Source organism: Cryptomeria japonica, chromosome 2 (assembly GCF_030272615.1).
Source record: "Cryptomeria japonica chromosome 2, Sugi_1.0, whole genome shotgun sequence".
Classification (NCBI taxonomy): Eukaryota; Viridiplantae; Streptophyta; class Pinopsida; order Cupressales; family Cupressaceae; genus Cryptomeria; species Cryptomeria japonica.
The window spans coordinates 15,466,968-15,484,441 of NC_081406.1; the positions used below are offsets into that span (position 1 = coordinate 15,466,968).

General features: G+C 35.9%; 1 protein-coding gene across 4 annotated transcripts in view; it reads left to right on the forward strand.

Moving 5' to 3' along the window:
• The window catches only part of LOC131035391 (BRCT domain-containing protein At4g02110), an 86,111-nt gene extending 71,628 nt beyond the window's left edge, over positions 1 to 14,483 (forward strand). For 2 of the 4 annotated variants that reach the window (XM_057967087.2, XM_057967086.2), the window contains exons 9-12: positions 10,117 to 10,999; positions 11,084 to 13,056; positions 13,217 to 13,433; positions 13,541 to 14,483. In XM_057967087.2, the coding sequence (XP_057823070.2) occupies positions 10,117 to 10,999; positions 11,084 to 13,056; positions 13,217 to 13,433; positions 13,541 to 14,137 (3,670 nt within the window). In that variant the 3' untranslated portion in view covers positions 14,138 to 14,483. The remainder of the gene's footprint in view (positions 1 to 10,116; positions 11,000 to 11,083; positions 13,057 to 13,216; positions 13,434 to 13,540) is intronic. The other 2 variants (XM_057967089.2, XM_057967088.2) reach the window with 2 other exon arrangements.
• Positions 14,484 to 17,474: the final 2,991 nt, after the last annotated feature.

Here is a 17,474-nt window from a genome sequence, read left to right on the forward strand (position 1 = left end):
AACGTTCGACCTGGCGTTGTCTGAGCAGAGAACCCCCACTATGTCGAGGAAAGTCTGTTCAACCTCACGATATATTGGTCCTCTCCCACATGAGTTGAATGAATCAAGATGCTTTACTACCATTCTCTCCTATATGGTGAGCGGTGCAGGTCTCGATTCCAGTCCTTCCCAACTAAAAGTATATTTAAAATGAGTCAACATTTTTTTAAATTTCAGAATATTAAAACTTAATATCTTAAAGTATTTAATTTAGAGTATTAATTTTTTGTTTTTTAAAACTATGCTTGGTAAACTTTTTAACGTGATCGGTGACGCTGGCATGACACGCCCTCCAGCTCCACGCGAATGCTTTTGACCCGGAGCTATAAACTGGTGAGGCCACAAACGGGGGACCTCATCCCCACACTTCACTTGTTGAAATCCACGAGCACAATGGCCCAGCGAAGGCACAAGGCCTTGCGAGCACAATGGCCTCGCAGTGATTTGAACCTTGGTGGCCGCTTCACCAACGAAGTGTTTAAACCGCAACACTACATGTCCGAAGACAATTTAGATTATTAATTATCTATTTATCAAATTGAATATATCTAGACTTTTAGTATTCAAATAAATTGTTATAATTAATAATAGAGCCTTGTGTTCGATTTTATGATCATTATTAAATTTGATATACAATATAATTTTCTATGGTTACTTAAAATCTAAGTTACCGGTACTTCACAGTTTTCCCCTAAATCTGGATACGATACGTATCGGATTCGGATTCGACCTGGAATCCCTGTGGATTCGGACAGGGTACTGTTTTTTGGCACTTGAAACGTACCTGCTTTTTTAGTCACGAATCCCGACGCATCCGATGTAGACGTGGCCATTCCATAGGGTTTTTTTGATGAATCTGCATCGTGCACAAATTTTGAGGGTTTTTTTCATGGGTGGAATCGTGTTGTTTAACGTTTTAAACCCTAAAGTTAAAAAAACATTCCTTCCACGCCACGCACAGTGAAAACGAAGGAGGAGGCAACGAGAAGCGTGAAGGCACAATAGAGGAGGAGACGGAAGGTGCGACGGGAGGTGCTAAGGCACAATAGAGGAGGCGACGGGAGGTGCCACGATAGACGCGAAGGCATAGAGGTGTCACTACAGAGGGCGACAACCCTCTGCCATCCCCCATTCCTTTGGGCTTCTGCTGTAGGTAGGAAAAGTTTGTTAAATTTTAAATTTTTATTATAGTTTGTTTATGTTAATAGTTTGTTAAATGAAAAGTTAAAACAAACAAACTAATAAAAATTAAAAAATATAATTTTCTATTTTTAATTTTAAATAATAAAACTATTTTTTAAAATATTCATATTTAAAATAATAATAATTAATAAATTATTAACTCGCAAAATAGTTTTATTATTTAATTTATTTTAAAATTTTGAATAGGTATATTTTAATTACTTATTGTGTAATTTAGAAGTTTGTAAAAAATTAAATGTTGTTATTACTTTCATAATTATAATAATTTCACTTTCATTTTAAATAAATTATTAAATTTAATTTTATATATTTAACATTTATAATCTATTGTTTAATATTAAATATTAATAATTATTTTTTAATTTGTTGTAGAAATCATAATGGCAATGACTACTAGCTCTACTCCTCAAAGCTCTACTCCTCAACGGACTTTCAAAACTGACCCAAATTCACCTTTATGGAAATATGTCAAAATAATAAACCAAGTAAAAGGTGGTGGAACATTTAATTGGATATGCAACTTCTGTAGTGTGAAAAAAACTAGCTCCTACAGTCGTGTCAAAGCCCATTTTTGTGCCATTCCCCAACAAGGAATCAAACCATGTCTAGGAAAGGATGGAAATGGGATGTCACCTCAAGAAATAGCAGGATATATTAGAGAGCAAGAGGAAGCAGATGCAAGAGTTGGTCGTGCCTCAAACCATCCTTTGTTGACAGGAAGAGGAAATAGATCAAAGAGGCCCCCTACTTCTCCATCTTATAGCGTTTTTCCTGATATCATGGTAGAGAGCCACCCATTCTTGGACCCAATTAGTGAAGAACCTGTTATTGTGAAGAGAAGCAGGGGACCATTAGAGAGAGCATTTAAGAATGATGCTAGAGAGATTGCAGATCAATTGGTTGGAAGATGTCTATATGCAAACAGTTTGTCATTTAATGTGGTACGATCACCATATTGGCAGGATATGTTGAGAAAGGTAAATGAGGCTCCACAAGGGTACACAGGGCCAGGTTATGAGAAGGTGCGTAGCACCTTACTAGCAAAGGAGATAAAAAACATAGACAATGTATTGGCTCCCATTAGAAATTCGTGGAAACAAACAGGGGTGTCCATCATTTCAGATGGATGGAAGGATACCAAAAATCGGCCATTAATTAATGTAATTGCAGTGTGCCCTAAAGGGGCAACGTTTCTGAAAGCTGTGGATTGTGAGGGACAGGTGAAGGATGCACAATTTATTGCTAACATCCTTATACAATGCATTCAGGATGTGGGACCTGTTGTGACCTATTTCACACATCGCCCCATTGCAAATGGGGACCCCCTATTTTTTTGGTTTTAGGGTTCTGTTTTGGCGTTGCATCTGCTAATCACCAGTCTTTTTACAATGAGTTAGAGTTTTTGAGAATTCATCCCAAGCCAGATTGAGAATTTATGCTTAGAAGTGAATTTGAATGCTGCCGAAGTGTTCAGAAGGTTTGAAGGACAAAAATCGCAATTGCTTTGAGTCATTTCTGACAACCTGCTATTTTTAGAAATTTTTGCTTTTTTTCTGCTTTTTAAAAACTGGCATCTGGGTTTTGTTCTTTGAGCTATTTTATTACTACCCATTTTGTCGGAATTTGAAAATCTTACCTCGGGATTAGTGTTTTGTTCTTTAGGTCATTCTAATCCTACCCATGTCTTCAGATTCGAAATTTTTTGCTTCTAAGTGTAAAAAGCAAGGGTTTGAAAATTTTGCTTTTTTATGAGATTAGGGTTTTGATTTCCATGCCGAATTATTCCTACCCATGTTCTCAGATTTCAAAAATGAGGTCTCCAAGTGCAAAAAGCAAAATGGAAATCCAGATTAGGGTTTTTGTCCAAATGAACCAGCAAGGTATGAACATGGCATGAGCACTGTTGACCAAGTCAAAAGAAGGCAAGTGGAATGGCACATCGAAAATTTCGTCCAGGTTGAAGAAATAAAAATGGCAGACAAGTTCAACAAGGTTCAAGGGTAGAATGGTAGACGATCAGTTAAAATGTGGAAGAAATTTGAGCGGGATCAATTTAAAAATTGTCCAAGAAAAATTGTCCGACAAATATTAAACTCCTACCGAGGGTTAACTAACTCGTGGCAAGGGTTACTTAATTCCTGCCTAAGGTTAAGCTTATTCATGCACCAAAAATGTTTGACAATTTTTAAAGTGCACCTCATGTCCAAGCTAGAAATTCTTTCCAAGTCCACTTTAAAAACATGGCATAAGGAAGATGTGCAAAATTCACCAAAGCTTGAGAAAGAATGCAGGGCCCACTTGAAGATGGCATAGATTAAAAAAAATATATATATAAATTTCCTAGTTGGCAATAAAAGATGATATGGCATTCCAAGAGAATTAAAAATGGCAAGTAAGATGACTTGGCAATTAAAGTGATTTAAAATTTAAAAATAAAAATAAAAAATAAAAAATTGTGGCATGCCTTCCTCAAATTTGAATTTCTAGAAGGAGATTTAAAACAAATAAAACTTTCTAAAACATGATGGAAGCTTCTAAGGATAAATTCCAACTTCTTAGAGGGAGGATAAAACAATAAATTTTCTAATTTTTGAGAATCTTCCAAGCTTCCTACTAGAAGAAGGCAAAGGGTTTCAATTTTCTAAAGATAGAATAAAACACAAAGCTTCTAGAAATTGCTAAGAAGCTATAAACACATGCTGCCCATTCATTAATACTTTGTTTGCCAAGAAGAAGTTTGTATAGCAAAGAAGGAAGCATCAAAACTTTGTCAAAATTCGCCAAAGTTGAAAGAAGCTAGTTGCTTCAATGCATGATCAGATTATCCAACTTCAAAATCTGCCATGTCTACAGGTTTGGAAATCAAAGTGAACAGCTCTCAGGCATAAAGATTATTAGATTCATGCCAAACTTTGATCATATTATCAGATTACCTTTGCAGAAGTAAAATAAATTCAAGGGTTTGAAGAAAAAAAAAATTCAAATTCTTCAGAGGAAGCAGCTCCAAAATCCAACTAGATTATCAAATTTTCAGAAGAATTTGGACGAGAAATAAAGCCAAATCAAGGGTTTGGATAAAATAAGTTCGATATTCTCCTTAAATTCGCCATTGATAACAGTTTGAAGGAGAAAATTCTACCTTGAACATCTCCAAAAGGAAGAATAAAGCAGGTCCAAGGGTTTGAAAGGGACATTCAAAAGGTTCAAGTTCGCCATCACCAAGGTTTGCTGATAAAATTCTGAGTTCACCATTGATCATCCTTGAATTTACCTTGGGAAAAGAATTCAAATCTGCACATAGATTTCTCAGAAATCTTTCAAATCTGCCAAAAAATAAAATTCATCCAAGATTGTCCAAGACAGCAAATTGAAAGTGGACTTGCCCGAGGAAGAATAAATTCTGCCCTGTCAAAAAAATAGTAATCTAAATTCACATTGTCAAACTGCTGCTATCATGGTCAACAAGGAAGTTTTAATCATTTCCAAACCCTCCTTGGAAGAGGAAGATTGTTTATATCTGATATACATGTGATAACCTTCCAAGTTTGAAGTGAAGCATCAACCAAAATCTGTCCAAAGATGTGGAAAGTCTGCCCTTTTATATCCAAGGAAGAAAGTCATCCAAAATTTGCTGAGGAATAAGACATGTCCAAAGATTTTGTCCAAAGAAACTAAGCACAAAATTTGAGCAAATAAAAAATTGTCCAAGGATATGTGAACTTCGCCCTGCCAAGAGGAAAGCCTTCAAGCTGCCAAACAATCCAAAGCATGAAATTTTTCTTCCCAAGAACAAGATGGCCTGACAAATTGGAAGACAATTTGCTCGATCATACTTCCGAAGCTTGCCAAGATGACATGACAAAGAGCAAGACAAATTGTCTGATTATATTTCCGAAATGTGCCAAAGACAAGAGGACATATGACTATTCGAACTTTTCCGATCCATCAAAAATGAAGGATGATTGTCCAAGAATATTCCAAGTCCAAGGACAAGCCAATTGACATGAAGCATGCCAAGACATAAAGACTGACACAAATTTGTTCCAAGACACAAACCTTAATATGTCAGACACATTCAAGTTCCTGGTTTAAGACAGCCCAAGAGGGAGAAAACATAAATTGGCACATTCACAGTCAAGACATAAGACAAGACTGAAAATTGTCCAAGCAAGCTGATCAAACTTAGACATGAATTTGTCCAAGGCATAAATGAAATATGTGAAGATGTCGGATAAGGGACCTCAAATTTGATCCATTAGACAAGAAGACCATCAAGCCGACACGCTATGAGGAAAGACTAATTTTAACAAATTCACATGAAATCAGACCAACAATCGAGTAGGAAAATAAATTTGACAAGCACATGAAATCAAGGGTCAATCAAACGAACGGGTGGATAAAGGTTTGATACATGTAAAATGGCTAAGTGTGGAATTTTCCACAACCAAAAGAATCAAATTTTGACTGAATGTTGGATAGGAAACATGAAGAAAGAAGAAAATAAAGAGGAGATGAATCAAATTCTTCTCCAAATTCAAGGCACCTGAAAGAGTTTCCGAGCATCAAGAAAGAAAAGTCTTCAGACTCGGCGAAAGTATGGAAAAAAATTCCAGATTTCTTGAAGGATTTCATTTCTGAAGAGTCAAAGACAAGCTCCCACGTGTAACATAAATTGGCGGCAAGAAGAGTATTCCAGACAAATTTCCATACTTAGGCAAATTTTTCAACACAGATTGGGGAATTCAAGTCAACATGTCAAGGTTCATTGAACACACTACTTCTCAACAGCAGAAGGGGGTGCAATCCTAAAAATAACATCTTTTGCCACTTGTCTCTCATCCGACGGATATTTGATCTATTTTAGGAAACTCTAATTAGAGTTAGGTTGTTTTAATCTCGGCCGTTGATTAGAAATCAATCTTGGCCATTTAATTGTAATTGGGGAGCCTATAAATTGAACTCACTCTTCATTTGTAAATCATGGGAGCATGTTGCAAAACATGTTGAGATAAACAATTGTTGCATACAATTGCCAAAGTAATAAGTAATGCATTGTTCGAATTGATGGTGATTACCTCTTTTATTTTGGAGTTGGCATGGTTCTTATCCCTCATCATAGTTTAGATTTTATTTCATGTATGTTAGAAGAATGAAGGATTTGATAGTTTAGATTGGTGAAACTTTTTGCTCATACTTTTGTTGGATGGATGATTTTCATTCGATATGTAAAGTTAGCCTGAGCTTTTGATGTGGATGCTTAACTTCTACTTTGAGTAATATTGTTCAATTGTTGGTGTTATTCGTAAGTGTAAAAATCTTGAGCACAACATTAGAAGATTGCATATGCTTTGCGTAGTTGTCCTAAGTGTGGCGAAACAAAGTGTTGTTATTAGTTTCACCCAATCTTTACCGTCTCTTGAATTCTTAGGAATAGATTAGAATTTCTAAACCATGTCTCCTTTTCAGTTTTCTTGAAGTCCACAATCCAAAACCCACAAATGATAAACGTCCATTGTGAATTGAACGAGCCAAGCTTAAGTCCCTTTGTGTATTACCAGCATATCACAATGCCCATTGAGCTTATCCACACGTCAAGACTTGACCAAAGAAACCTTGGAATCACCATATAGTCTTCTTGCAACCTTTTAGCATAAGTGGTGGTTTTTCAAGAGAGGATAGAGTATCCTTGGGTATTTTATTCTAATGTTGGGTATATGATAAAACGTACACCAAGAGGACCTCAAAATGTTGTCCAAGTAATAACGGTCAATGCAAAGAATTGTAGAGCTGCAGGTATGTTGATTGAGACACGGTTTGAACACATATTTTGGACACCTTGTGTTGTCCACTCTCTCAACCTCATGCTACAAAAGATAGGCAAGAAAATACATTGGATCAAACAAATTTATGTTGAGGCTAAAGATATCCAAATGTTCATCACAAACCATAACATGTCACAGATCATTTTCAGATCATTTTCACAGTTGGAGTTGCTAAAGGTAATTGAAACATTTCAATTTTTAAAATCTACATTTCACTTTGGTAATCATTAATTTTTATTTATTTTTATCATGTCTTCTTTGTATTCTAATTTTAATTTTAATTTTTGAATAGGTTTCTGAGACTCGATTTGCATCCAACACAATCGTCTTGAGGCGACTTGTGAAGGTGCGACAACCACTTGCTAGCATGGTAATTAGTCAAAGTTGGTCCCTATGGAGGCAATCCAATACTGAAAGGGCAACATTAGAAGATGACACTTGGTGGGATCGAGTGGAATCGAGTGGAATATCTTTTGAGTTTCACTGAGCCCATCATGAGTATGATCCGTTATACTGACATGGATCACCCGTGTTTGGGAGAGGTATATGATGGCATTGACTCAATGATTGAGAAAATGAAAGCCATCATCAATGCAAAAGAGCAAGATCCCAAAGAAACTTTCTTCAAAGAGGTTCAGTCAATTTGTGTTTAGTGGTGGAACAAAATGACCACCCCACTACATCTTCTTGCATTTGCATTGACTCCCAAATTTTATAGTGATGAAATGCTTGCTAAGCCATCAAGGGTACCACCATATAGAGATTCAGAAGTCAGTGAAGTGTGTAGGACAACACTTACTAAACTCTTCCCCGATTCTGAAATGGAGGATTTAATGACAAGTGAGTTTGCTGATTTTGTAGCCTCCAATGGTCAAAGTGTTTCCGCTCTCCGTGACAAGTATAAAAAGGATTCTCATGCTTGGTGGTACCTCAATGGCCATACATCACCAAACCTTCAAATTCTTGCAATCAAAGTTTTATCGCAAGTAAGTTTCTTAATTTTTTATTGCTCTCTAAATTTATATTTTTAACTATTTTATAATTGTCTCCCTCTCACTTTGTGTCAATTATTCAATAGGTTGCTAGTTCCTCTTCATCTGAGCGAAATTGGAGCACATACTCCTTTATCCACTCAGTGAAACGCAACTGATTGGCAGCAAGTAAGGCGGAAGAGCTCGTTTATGTACATTCAAACTTGCGCTTTCTTACTCATAAACAAAATGAGTACAAGGATGGGAGCACAAAATTTTGGGATGTAGATCCAGAGCGAACTGATTTGGATTTTTCAGCTGCCACACAATCTTTACTTTCTAGGGAGTCTGATAACCAATTTGCTGCTAGTGCAAGTGGCAGTGAGGCTGCATGTGGTTCCAGTACTCTACCTACATCATCTAATGTCAATGATGATGTTGATCTTGATCTTCCTAGTGACCCATATGATGGTATTGCTGATTATTCGTTGTGTTATTTTATTGTTGAACCAATGAACAATGAATTTGATATCTATCATAACATTCAAAGTTTGACAAATGGATATTTCATAGTAGATTAGACTTATAGTAAATTTGTAATTTTGTTATAGTCATATGAATCATATATGATAGTTCCAAGTTTTGTTTAGCATATGGATGATATGTGGGATTCTAAATTTAATCTTTGTTTCTACTTGTTAGACTGCATATATGTATATATTTATGATTTTTACCTTTTTTTTGTACGGACGTACCCAGCCCCCCTCCCCCTCCCCCCCCCAATTGCTGTGCCAGCGTACCGTACCCACGTACCCGTGCCAGTGCCCGTACCCGTACCGGCAACTTAGCTTAAAATTAATAATAGTCTTTACTAAATTTGGATTATTTTGTTAATTATTTATTATTTTAAAATATTTAATTTAAATAATGAATTATTAATATACTCGATTGAATATATTTACTATTTATCAATTAACTGTGCACTATGAATACCTATACTATGTATCCTAGACATATATGATATATATTATATGGCATATGACATAATATTGGAATTCTGAACTAACAATTGGCATTTGGCATTTGATCAATGATGAAGTGTGTATATATATATATAAAGGTGTGTGTGTGTATGTATTTATGTATATACATATACATATATACGGACATACTCGAGGGCAATTTATTTTTTCTGTACCCACATACTGGGTTCTTGTACCGGTACCTGTACCAGCAACTTAGGGTTTACATAGCTCCTGCTATGCAATTAGTAATTTGTCACTTAGACATCACTGATAGCTTGAGTGGAAAATGTTTTAGGTGAAGTCTTTTTAACTAGAGTTTGACAGTACCATTCCATTAGAGAAGAAGTGCTTGTGAGTATGCAAATGTTTTATTACATAGAGTACTTATAAAATTTGTATGTGAATTTTCTCATTCACATTTCCACATGTTTATCATATTATTTATCTTATTTTTATTTAGAAATATTTCTCATGTATTTTGGGATAAGCTATGGTTGGTTGCCCTGACTGAAGGATATCTTTTTTGATTAAATTTCCCTGGGACCTGCACTTGGCTTCGTTTGCTGGGATTACACAGTGGGGAAGTTGGATATGGTATTTTATCCAATTTCGACACCATAACATGTCTCTTGGAATTTGGATTTGGGGCTTCATTATGGAAAGTCCGATACTTGTTACCACTTGAGCTCATCCTAGTTTATTAATTTATCATATGATTGCTAGGTTGTACATTCCTTTCAGATAAATGCTAGTCATTAAAATTAAAGTATGTGGAATACATGTAAAAATAACATGGCATTATCCTTTTTGAATATTTCTATCTTGTGTTTCTTCTTCTGCCTTTGGGCAGCTTACAGGTACACTAAAGTTTCCTGTTCGTTTTTGTTATGCTTAACAATCTATCTCAGAGCTTTAAGCTTATTTACAGTCTATCTCATGCCAAACAATTCCAAATCAAATGTTGGAGATAATTATAGATCAAGCTTTTGTTTTTCTTCGCATCAATTCACTATCTAGTTTTTGTTCTACTTTTTTATTGTTTGTATTGCACAACAGTGGATGGGAGCTTGAGCTTTTGGAGGCAGAGGCTGGGGATTCTGAAGATGATGGGGTAGGTAAAATTGGCAGCCCCACTCCATCTAGGCAAACCATTAAGCCTGGAAGCCTTTTTAGGAGCCCCCGTAAGTCACTTGGAACGTTGAACTCAACGCCATTGCAGGTAAACAAAAAGAAGCTAAGTATGCCAAAATCTCTGCCTAAAGTTTTTGCTGAAGCAAATAGCGTTGGGGAGCAAAATATAAACAAGGAAATCATAGGTGTGCAGAGTAAAGTGACGCCTGGTTCAACGAAGTGTGACTTGGGCTCTTTGTTTCAAAAGAAAGATTTAATGAATGGAGATTTGAATGGAAAAGCGAATGAGGTGAATCTTAATGAAGCTCCTTCTATAGATTTATATGTGCCATATCAGGAAGAAGGAACAGGAATCAAGTTACTGGTTGCGCAGAAGGAAAGAGATTACAATGGAGGAGTTGTTTTGACACAGGAGAATTCTCCAGCATCAGCAGTTAGGGCCTTTGATGTGACCAGAACAGGCAGGATTGAAAGATCTGTAGGCTCTGCACAGGTAAGAAATATTCTAGGTGAAACGAGCAAGGATGATGTCAAAAGTTTACTGGCAGTAGAAAATAAAGCATCCCCTAGGCTGGTACCATCTAGTAGTGGGTATACTGATGACAATGTCCAACTAAGAGATAGAGAAGGTAATGAAACAAATGTTGATAAGAAAGTTCTTGCCAATGCTACTTTAGTGAAGCAGCACTTTGAAACTGACCTGGGTGGAAGTATAAATGCAGATGGCCAATTAAAGACTTCAGAAAAAACCAAAATGCAGACATGTAAAGATGGCCTATCACTTGGGTCTGATTCAGTGCTCAATAAGGTAGGTCTGTGTGATCTAAAACTTTTTTTTCTTTTTTAATTACTTTGGTTGCTAAGCCTTGTCTGAATATTAAAAATCGTGTAGGTGATGATGACTGATGTTGGGTCAAATTTGTTTAACATTTCAAGCAACATTGATGATGTTTTTGGCACTGGGAAAACTGTGAGGCCTCCTGAAGAAATCTCAAAGCAATCTCTTGTCTCTAAGAATAATATCCTCTTGGGAAATGATGGGGTTTCCAATTTTGGAATTGGGAATCCAGCAGACAGTGTAGATAGAAATGAACAGAAATCTTGTGATGTTGTAAGTGCAAATGGTCTTTCATCTGGCTTTGTGACACCAAATGCTGATTCTCGACATGAGTCGTCAGTTGGTGAGAAGAGGCAATATAAATCTAAAGGTTTTGCTTCAAATAAGAAGAAGAAGACAATGTCAGGTGGAATGGTCATGTCAATAGGCAAAACAATGCCCTTGGGATCAGAAATAAGTCGTGATGAAGAAATGCACAAATTGGAATTAAGTGCGGAAAAAGAAAACTTAGATGATGGGATGAGTCAAATGAACAATAAAGGAGACAAAGGGTTCAAGATGTGCTCCCAATCACATGCTTCTAGGAGCCTGCCTTCCAAAGCTCCCAATGGTACTACTTTGCTGTCTATACCAACAAACGACATCTCAGTTTTGCCTAAAAAAAGAGGTAGAAACCAGGGAACTAACAAGAAAGCAGTGGTTGATAAAACTCTTATATTGGATGTTGATATTCATGCTAAGAAAGAGGGAGCAGAACATACTGATCTGAATATGCCAAATGGAACTGGAACTTCTTGTAATCTTCAAGAAAAGCTTGTTGCTGATGAAGATAATGAAGTTTCTCCGGACTTAATTTTTGATGCCGCTCAATTAAAGTCCGATGCTTTAAATGACCATCAACAGCACTTAAATGAAGGGAGCAGTGCCACAGCAATTTCTGACCAAAAAATTATTTCCTCAAATATTTTGGCTGAAAAACCTCAAGCTATAGCAACAAGTGAAATACCTCAGAAAAGGGGAAGGTCTTCTTCCAAAAAGGGAAAGTTCTCTGAAATTGTGGATAAGTTTAATTCAATGCCAAAGGATGCTGAAGATGAAGAAAAGGATAAAGCTGCCTTGATTCAGGTTAGAGTTAATAATTGCATGGATTCAGTGTCTGGAGCAGCTGTTTCTCAAGTTGAAAGTCCTAATGAACTGCTGAAAAATGATATCTTGTCAACACCTAGGACTGCAAATCGTGGAACTCCTGATTCAACTAACCAGCTTAGTTTAAAAACTAGGCTGGGAAAGTTATCATATGCATCAAATGTTCAACAGAGCAATGATAATAAAACTTTGCCTCAACATTCAAGAAACTTATATCCGGACAGCAGTAGAACCTTTGACGTCGATCATGATAGGCAAGTCTCTGGCAATTTTGAACAAAAGCCAGTACTTGAAACAAAGGATGTAAAGCACTTTGAGTTAGAAACTCCACAAAATAATGTAGGTAAGGCTCTCCAGAGTAATCAGATTAAAAATAAAAGGAAAATTGTTGCCAATGGAAAGAGTGGAGCTTCTAAAAAAAAGAATTCCAAAAGCATTGCAAATATTACAGACACAAATGAGACAAACTTATCGGGCATGGATGAAGAACCTCCGGATTCCATGCAGGATAAAAAACAAAAAGCATCTATTGTGAAAAGAACTCCCAAGGTTAAACGGGGAAAACTTGCAAAGAGGGAGATACCCACTAAAGCTGCTAAAAGATCACGTCAGGCTTATGAAAATGGTGCAGTAAAGGAAGATAAAGATGTTAATCAGGTGGCCAAGCAGGAAAACTCTGTGATGGTTTCTCGTTCAGAGCCAAAATGCTTTTTATTGAGTGGGCATCGTCTACAAAGAAAAGAATTTCAACAGTTAGTAAAGAATTTAGGAGGGAAGCTTTTGAAAGATTCTCATAATTGGTCTTATCAAGCTACACATTTAGTGGTTCCAGAGCCACTTCGCAGAACAGAAAAGTTTTTTGCAGCTGTTGCAGCTGGAAGGTATTCTTTTCTCCATTTGATTTTAAACTCTAGAAATATTATTCTACTGTGAATTTCAGATATTGTGAATCATCGGAGAGAAATAAAAATAGCAATATCTTTTATTCTTGGAAGTTTTTCAAGTTTAATATTTTGGTGATCATTGGTGCAAGCTATGCAGGTGGGTACTTACAACAGACTATCTGACTGCAAGCAAACAAGCAGGAAGGTTTCTTAATGAGCAAGAATATGAATGGCACAAGAGCGGCTTGAATGAAGATGGTACAATCAGTTTTGAAGCTCCTAGAAAATGGCGTTTATTGCGTGAAAAAACTGGTCATGGTGCATTTCATGGTTTTCGGATCATAGTCTATGGAGAATGCATTGCTCCATCTTTGGTAAGCTTTTTTGGAGTTTTCACAAAGATAATTTCTTAATACTTATTCAATTAGTAATTTGAATAATTGACCTGAATGATATGAACATATTATTCTATAATATGCAGGATACTTTGAAACGTGTGGTGAAGGCAGGTGGTGGATTAATTTTAGCAACTAGTCCTCCATACACCCGATCCCTTGCCGCTGGTGTACATTTTGCTGTTATCAGCCCAGGTATTTCTCGAGATGATATATGGATTCAAGAATTTCTGGGCCACAATATTGCTTGTGTTTTGGTTGACTATTTAGTTGAATACGTGTGCAAGCCATCCTATCCTCTTGATAAGCATGTCCTGTTCAACACTCACGGGGCAGTTGAAAAGTTATTGAAAAGTATGGAAATGAATATTCAGTCTGCATTGTCTAACAGTATACATCAGTTGACTCCCCAAGGAGATAGTGGGGCACAGATGAAAGTGAGGGAAGAAGTTAAGGATGAACATGTTTCAGAAATTACCTGTGCTGCCTGTGGATCTGTAGACAGAGATGATGTAATGCTTCTCTGTGGGGACGAACAAGGGAGGGGCTGTGGTATTGCAATGCATATTGACTGCTGCCAGCCTCCTTTAGAGGAAGTACCTGAACAAGATTGGTTTTGTTTCAAGTGCAAGTCTTTAACTGATTATAATTTCCAGAAGGCCAAATATTCCAAGAAATCCTAACCAATTATGGATTCTAGAACATTGAACTGTCAACAGTTCAATCATGTGAATAATTCTCTACCTGCTATTTTCTGTTAAATTAGCAGAGCAGAAGCTGTACAACTATATTTCTAGTGCCTTTAGAATAAGTCTGTACATTGTTACCTAAAATTAAGCAGCGCTTGAAACTTTCAGAGGAATACAATTTCTGAGGTCGTTTAGTTGCAAAAAATGTATGAGAATACAGCTGTAAACATCTAGATTAGTGTGTTCTTTATTTTTCTTACATCTAGAGTCCTGATGTATAACTATTATGGTTATTCGTTTATTCCAATATTTTAATTCATTTGCAATGTTTTATGTGCAACTATCATACTTGAAGCAGGAGGTTTAATTTTGTTTGCAATGTTTTATAAATAGCATATAATTGGCTTCATGTCATTTTAAATCAAGACTAATCTTCTCTACTAAATACTCACTGTTTTATTTTTGTGTAAAAATCAGCACCGGTGGATCAACCATTTTTATCTGAATATAATGTACTATTTGCTATATAGTGATACAAGAATGTTAATAGGTTTAATTTATGAAGGTATATCCAAAATGATTACAGATTTTAACTAAATTTAATTTATACTGTTTGTTTGGAGTCCTATAGCTGACTGGCTCACTTTTGCTTAATCTAACAATCTTGGTGACTTTCATTTTCTGCTAAAAAAATGCATCAGGAAGCTTTCAAAATTCTATGAACCGTTAAAACTAGAGTATGCCTATGTTTCCTGACCAACTACCACTGGGAAGTAGTTGCAAGTTAGACGATAACTTCCTTCTTGTTAGTGGGTATCTCTTTTGGGTAACTTTCCATCTATTGGTAGCTTTATGTTGTCTTAGACAAATTACTCTTTTTAGGAGAGTTTCTCCATGGATGACTTTGCTCTTGTACGACAAGTGATTTTCCTTGAATGACTTCCTTTTCTTTGAAGGTGTCTCTCAACATAAAATATTACATTCTTTAGGTATCTTCCCTTTGTATGCTCGTTTTATGACAAATGTGGAACAACTTTTTATCTATAATGTAATGTCCCCATCCTAGTCACAGGGAGTGGTTTGAGGAGTTAGCCTATTTTTGGATCCTTGTAGGCTAACAAGGTATGGATAAGGGGGTCAGTGATGCAGTATCTTAAGGAGTGGTCAATCTATTTGTTCTAGTTCAGTGTTGAGTTCAATTCCAGTCTTCGTTTCTTCAGTTTTTGACATCATATGAGGATTTCCTATTTTTTAGGGAAAAATTGCTAAAAATAGACATGGCCCCAACTTTTGACGGATTCAGTTTCTGAGTGATAATGAAGGAGATATAAATTTTTAAGTGGTTCTCGCAAGCAATTAATGTTTTAATGAAATATTAAAATAAAATCATAAAGTGCATCATTTAAATTTATTTAAGTGAAAATACTATATCTCCTAAGTTGGGCATCCCTTTTAGGGTTAAGTTGGGAACCCTAAAAGCAAGTTATTATTTTTAAAACCCTAATTGCTGAAAATCGCACCTTTTGGGTATTTAGGTGGCCAAGATGAAATTAGACTTCATTAATTTATATTGAGTATTTGACATTTCCTTTGAGCACTTGGCTATGGCGGTTAGGGTTTGGACCTATTTTGGAGAGCGTGCATTCTTCAAAATTCAGTAGCTTTGAGATTGTAAAAGATCAATCAAATTGTTGCAGCTTGGTTGGCTTCATGCAGAAGTCAAATTGAATCAAATTGAAGGCAGATTTGGCTTCTTGCAAGGCATATTTGTTGTAGGATATCTAGTTGTTATTGTTGGTAATTTTTTGTGGTTTGGAAGTCTCTTTTACCAAATACACAACTTGCTCATTTATTGGTGCCATCTCCTTACTGTTTGGGCATCTTATTGTTAAATAAGAGTAGTTCTGAATTGTTTTCATAATAAAAAGCAGAACTTTGTAAATTGTTGGTTTGAATCTTTTAATTTCAATAAATTGGCTAAGGACCTACAGGTATGCTTCTAAATTCTCCAGTTTATTGTTTTAGTTGATTAATTTCATGTATTTCTGAAAGACCATCTCTAATAATAAAAAACAAAAAAAATGTTAAATTACAACAGATTGAAGAATTGAACCAGTAAGGGTTCATCACAGTGGTATCAGAGCTCTGATCCTGCCATCGTGGAGGGTTAGGGGATTTCATATGCATCACCAACAGTTTGGGCATCACAGGTTTTATACCCGCAGGAGATTCAGTTTACAAGGAAAACAATATCAAATTGGCCAGAACCGAATTAATATGGGTGACATGAATGAAGAAGCCACCAGAAACACTACACATAATGATGACAACGAGGCAAGGGAGGTCATGAGAGGTATAGCAACTGGACAACATGTAGACGGCTGACTACCGCCATACAACAACTTTCCATAGCTAAAGGTAATGATCAGAATCAAGAAGAGAATGGCAGTATTGTTGGTCGCTCCGGAGCTCATGTGACTAACGCGCACATACGATAGACCCACACGCCCCACTTTTGTGAGAGCTGAACCTGAAGATGAGGTTGATTTCAAAGCTGGAGATGACGTGGTTTTTGGTGACAATATCATGGCAATGCATGATGAGTGGGATAGGTTACCACAAAGAGTTAAGGATCACTTTAACTTTGACAGGTTTATTAGTCAGAAGAGAGATCATAATAAGAATTGGAATAATCATAAACTTTGGAACAAAACTAATGATCTCAAATATGCAATCAACAAGCTCACACTTTCTACTTTTGATGGCAGCGGTAGAGTTACAACCAGAGCTTGGATTAGCAATGTAAATGTTATTCAATTTCCAATTCAAGATGCAAGTTATATTCAAGGTTATTTTTCATTCAAGTATATGTTATTTCTTAATATAATAAATATGATTTTATCTGGAATTTTGCAGATGGAGGAAGAGCATTTATAAAATTCGATGTTCTTCTCACAATTACCGATATATATATATATATATATATATATATATATATATATATATATATATATATATATATATATATATATATATATATATATATATATATATATGCCAATAAGGAGGATCAAGCAATACCTTGACCGGTCATGTCTATTAGACATGACCGATCAAGATATTACTTGATCGCACCTCTTCAACCATAATCACGTTTAACTAATACCGATCGACATGCATATGGTTAAGAACTCGATGTTGATCGGAATTTGCAAGCAAGATTATATATATATATCAAAGAATAATAATCAAATGAAGGAATGATAACTGAAGACTTATCATAGTCTATCGATAAGATAAATGATTGAATGAGAGACTTCATTTATCTCTC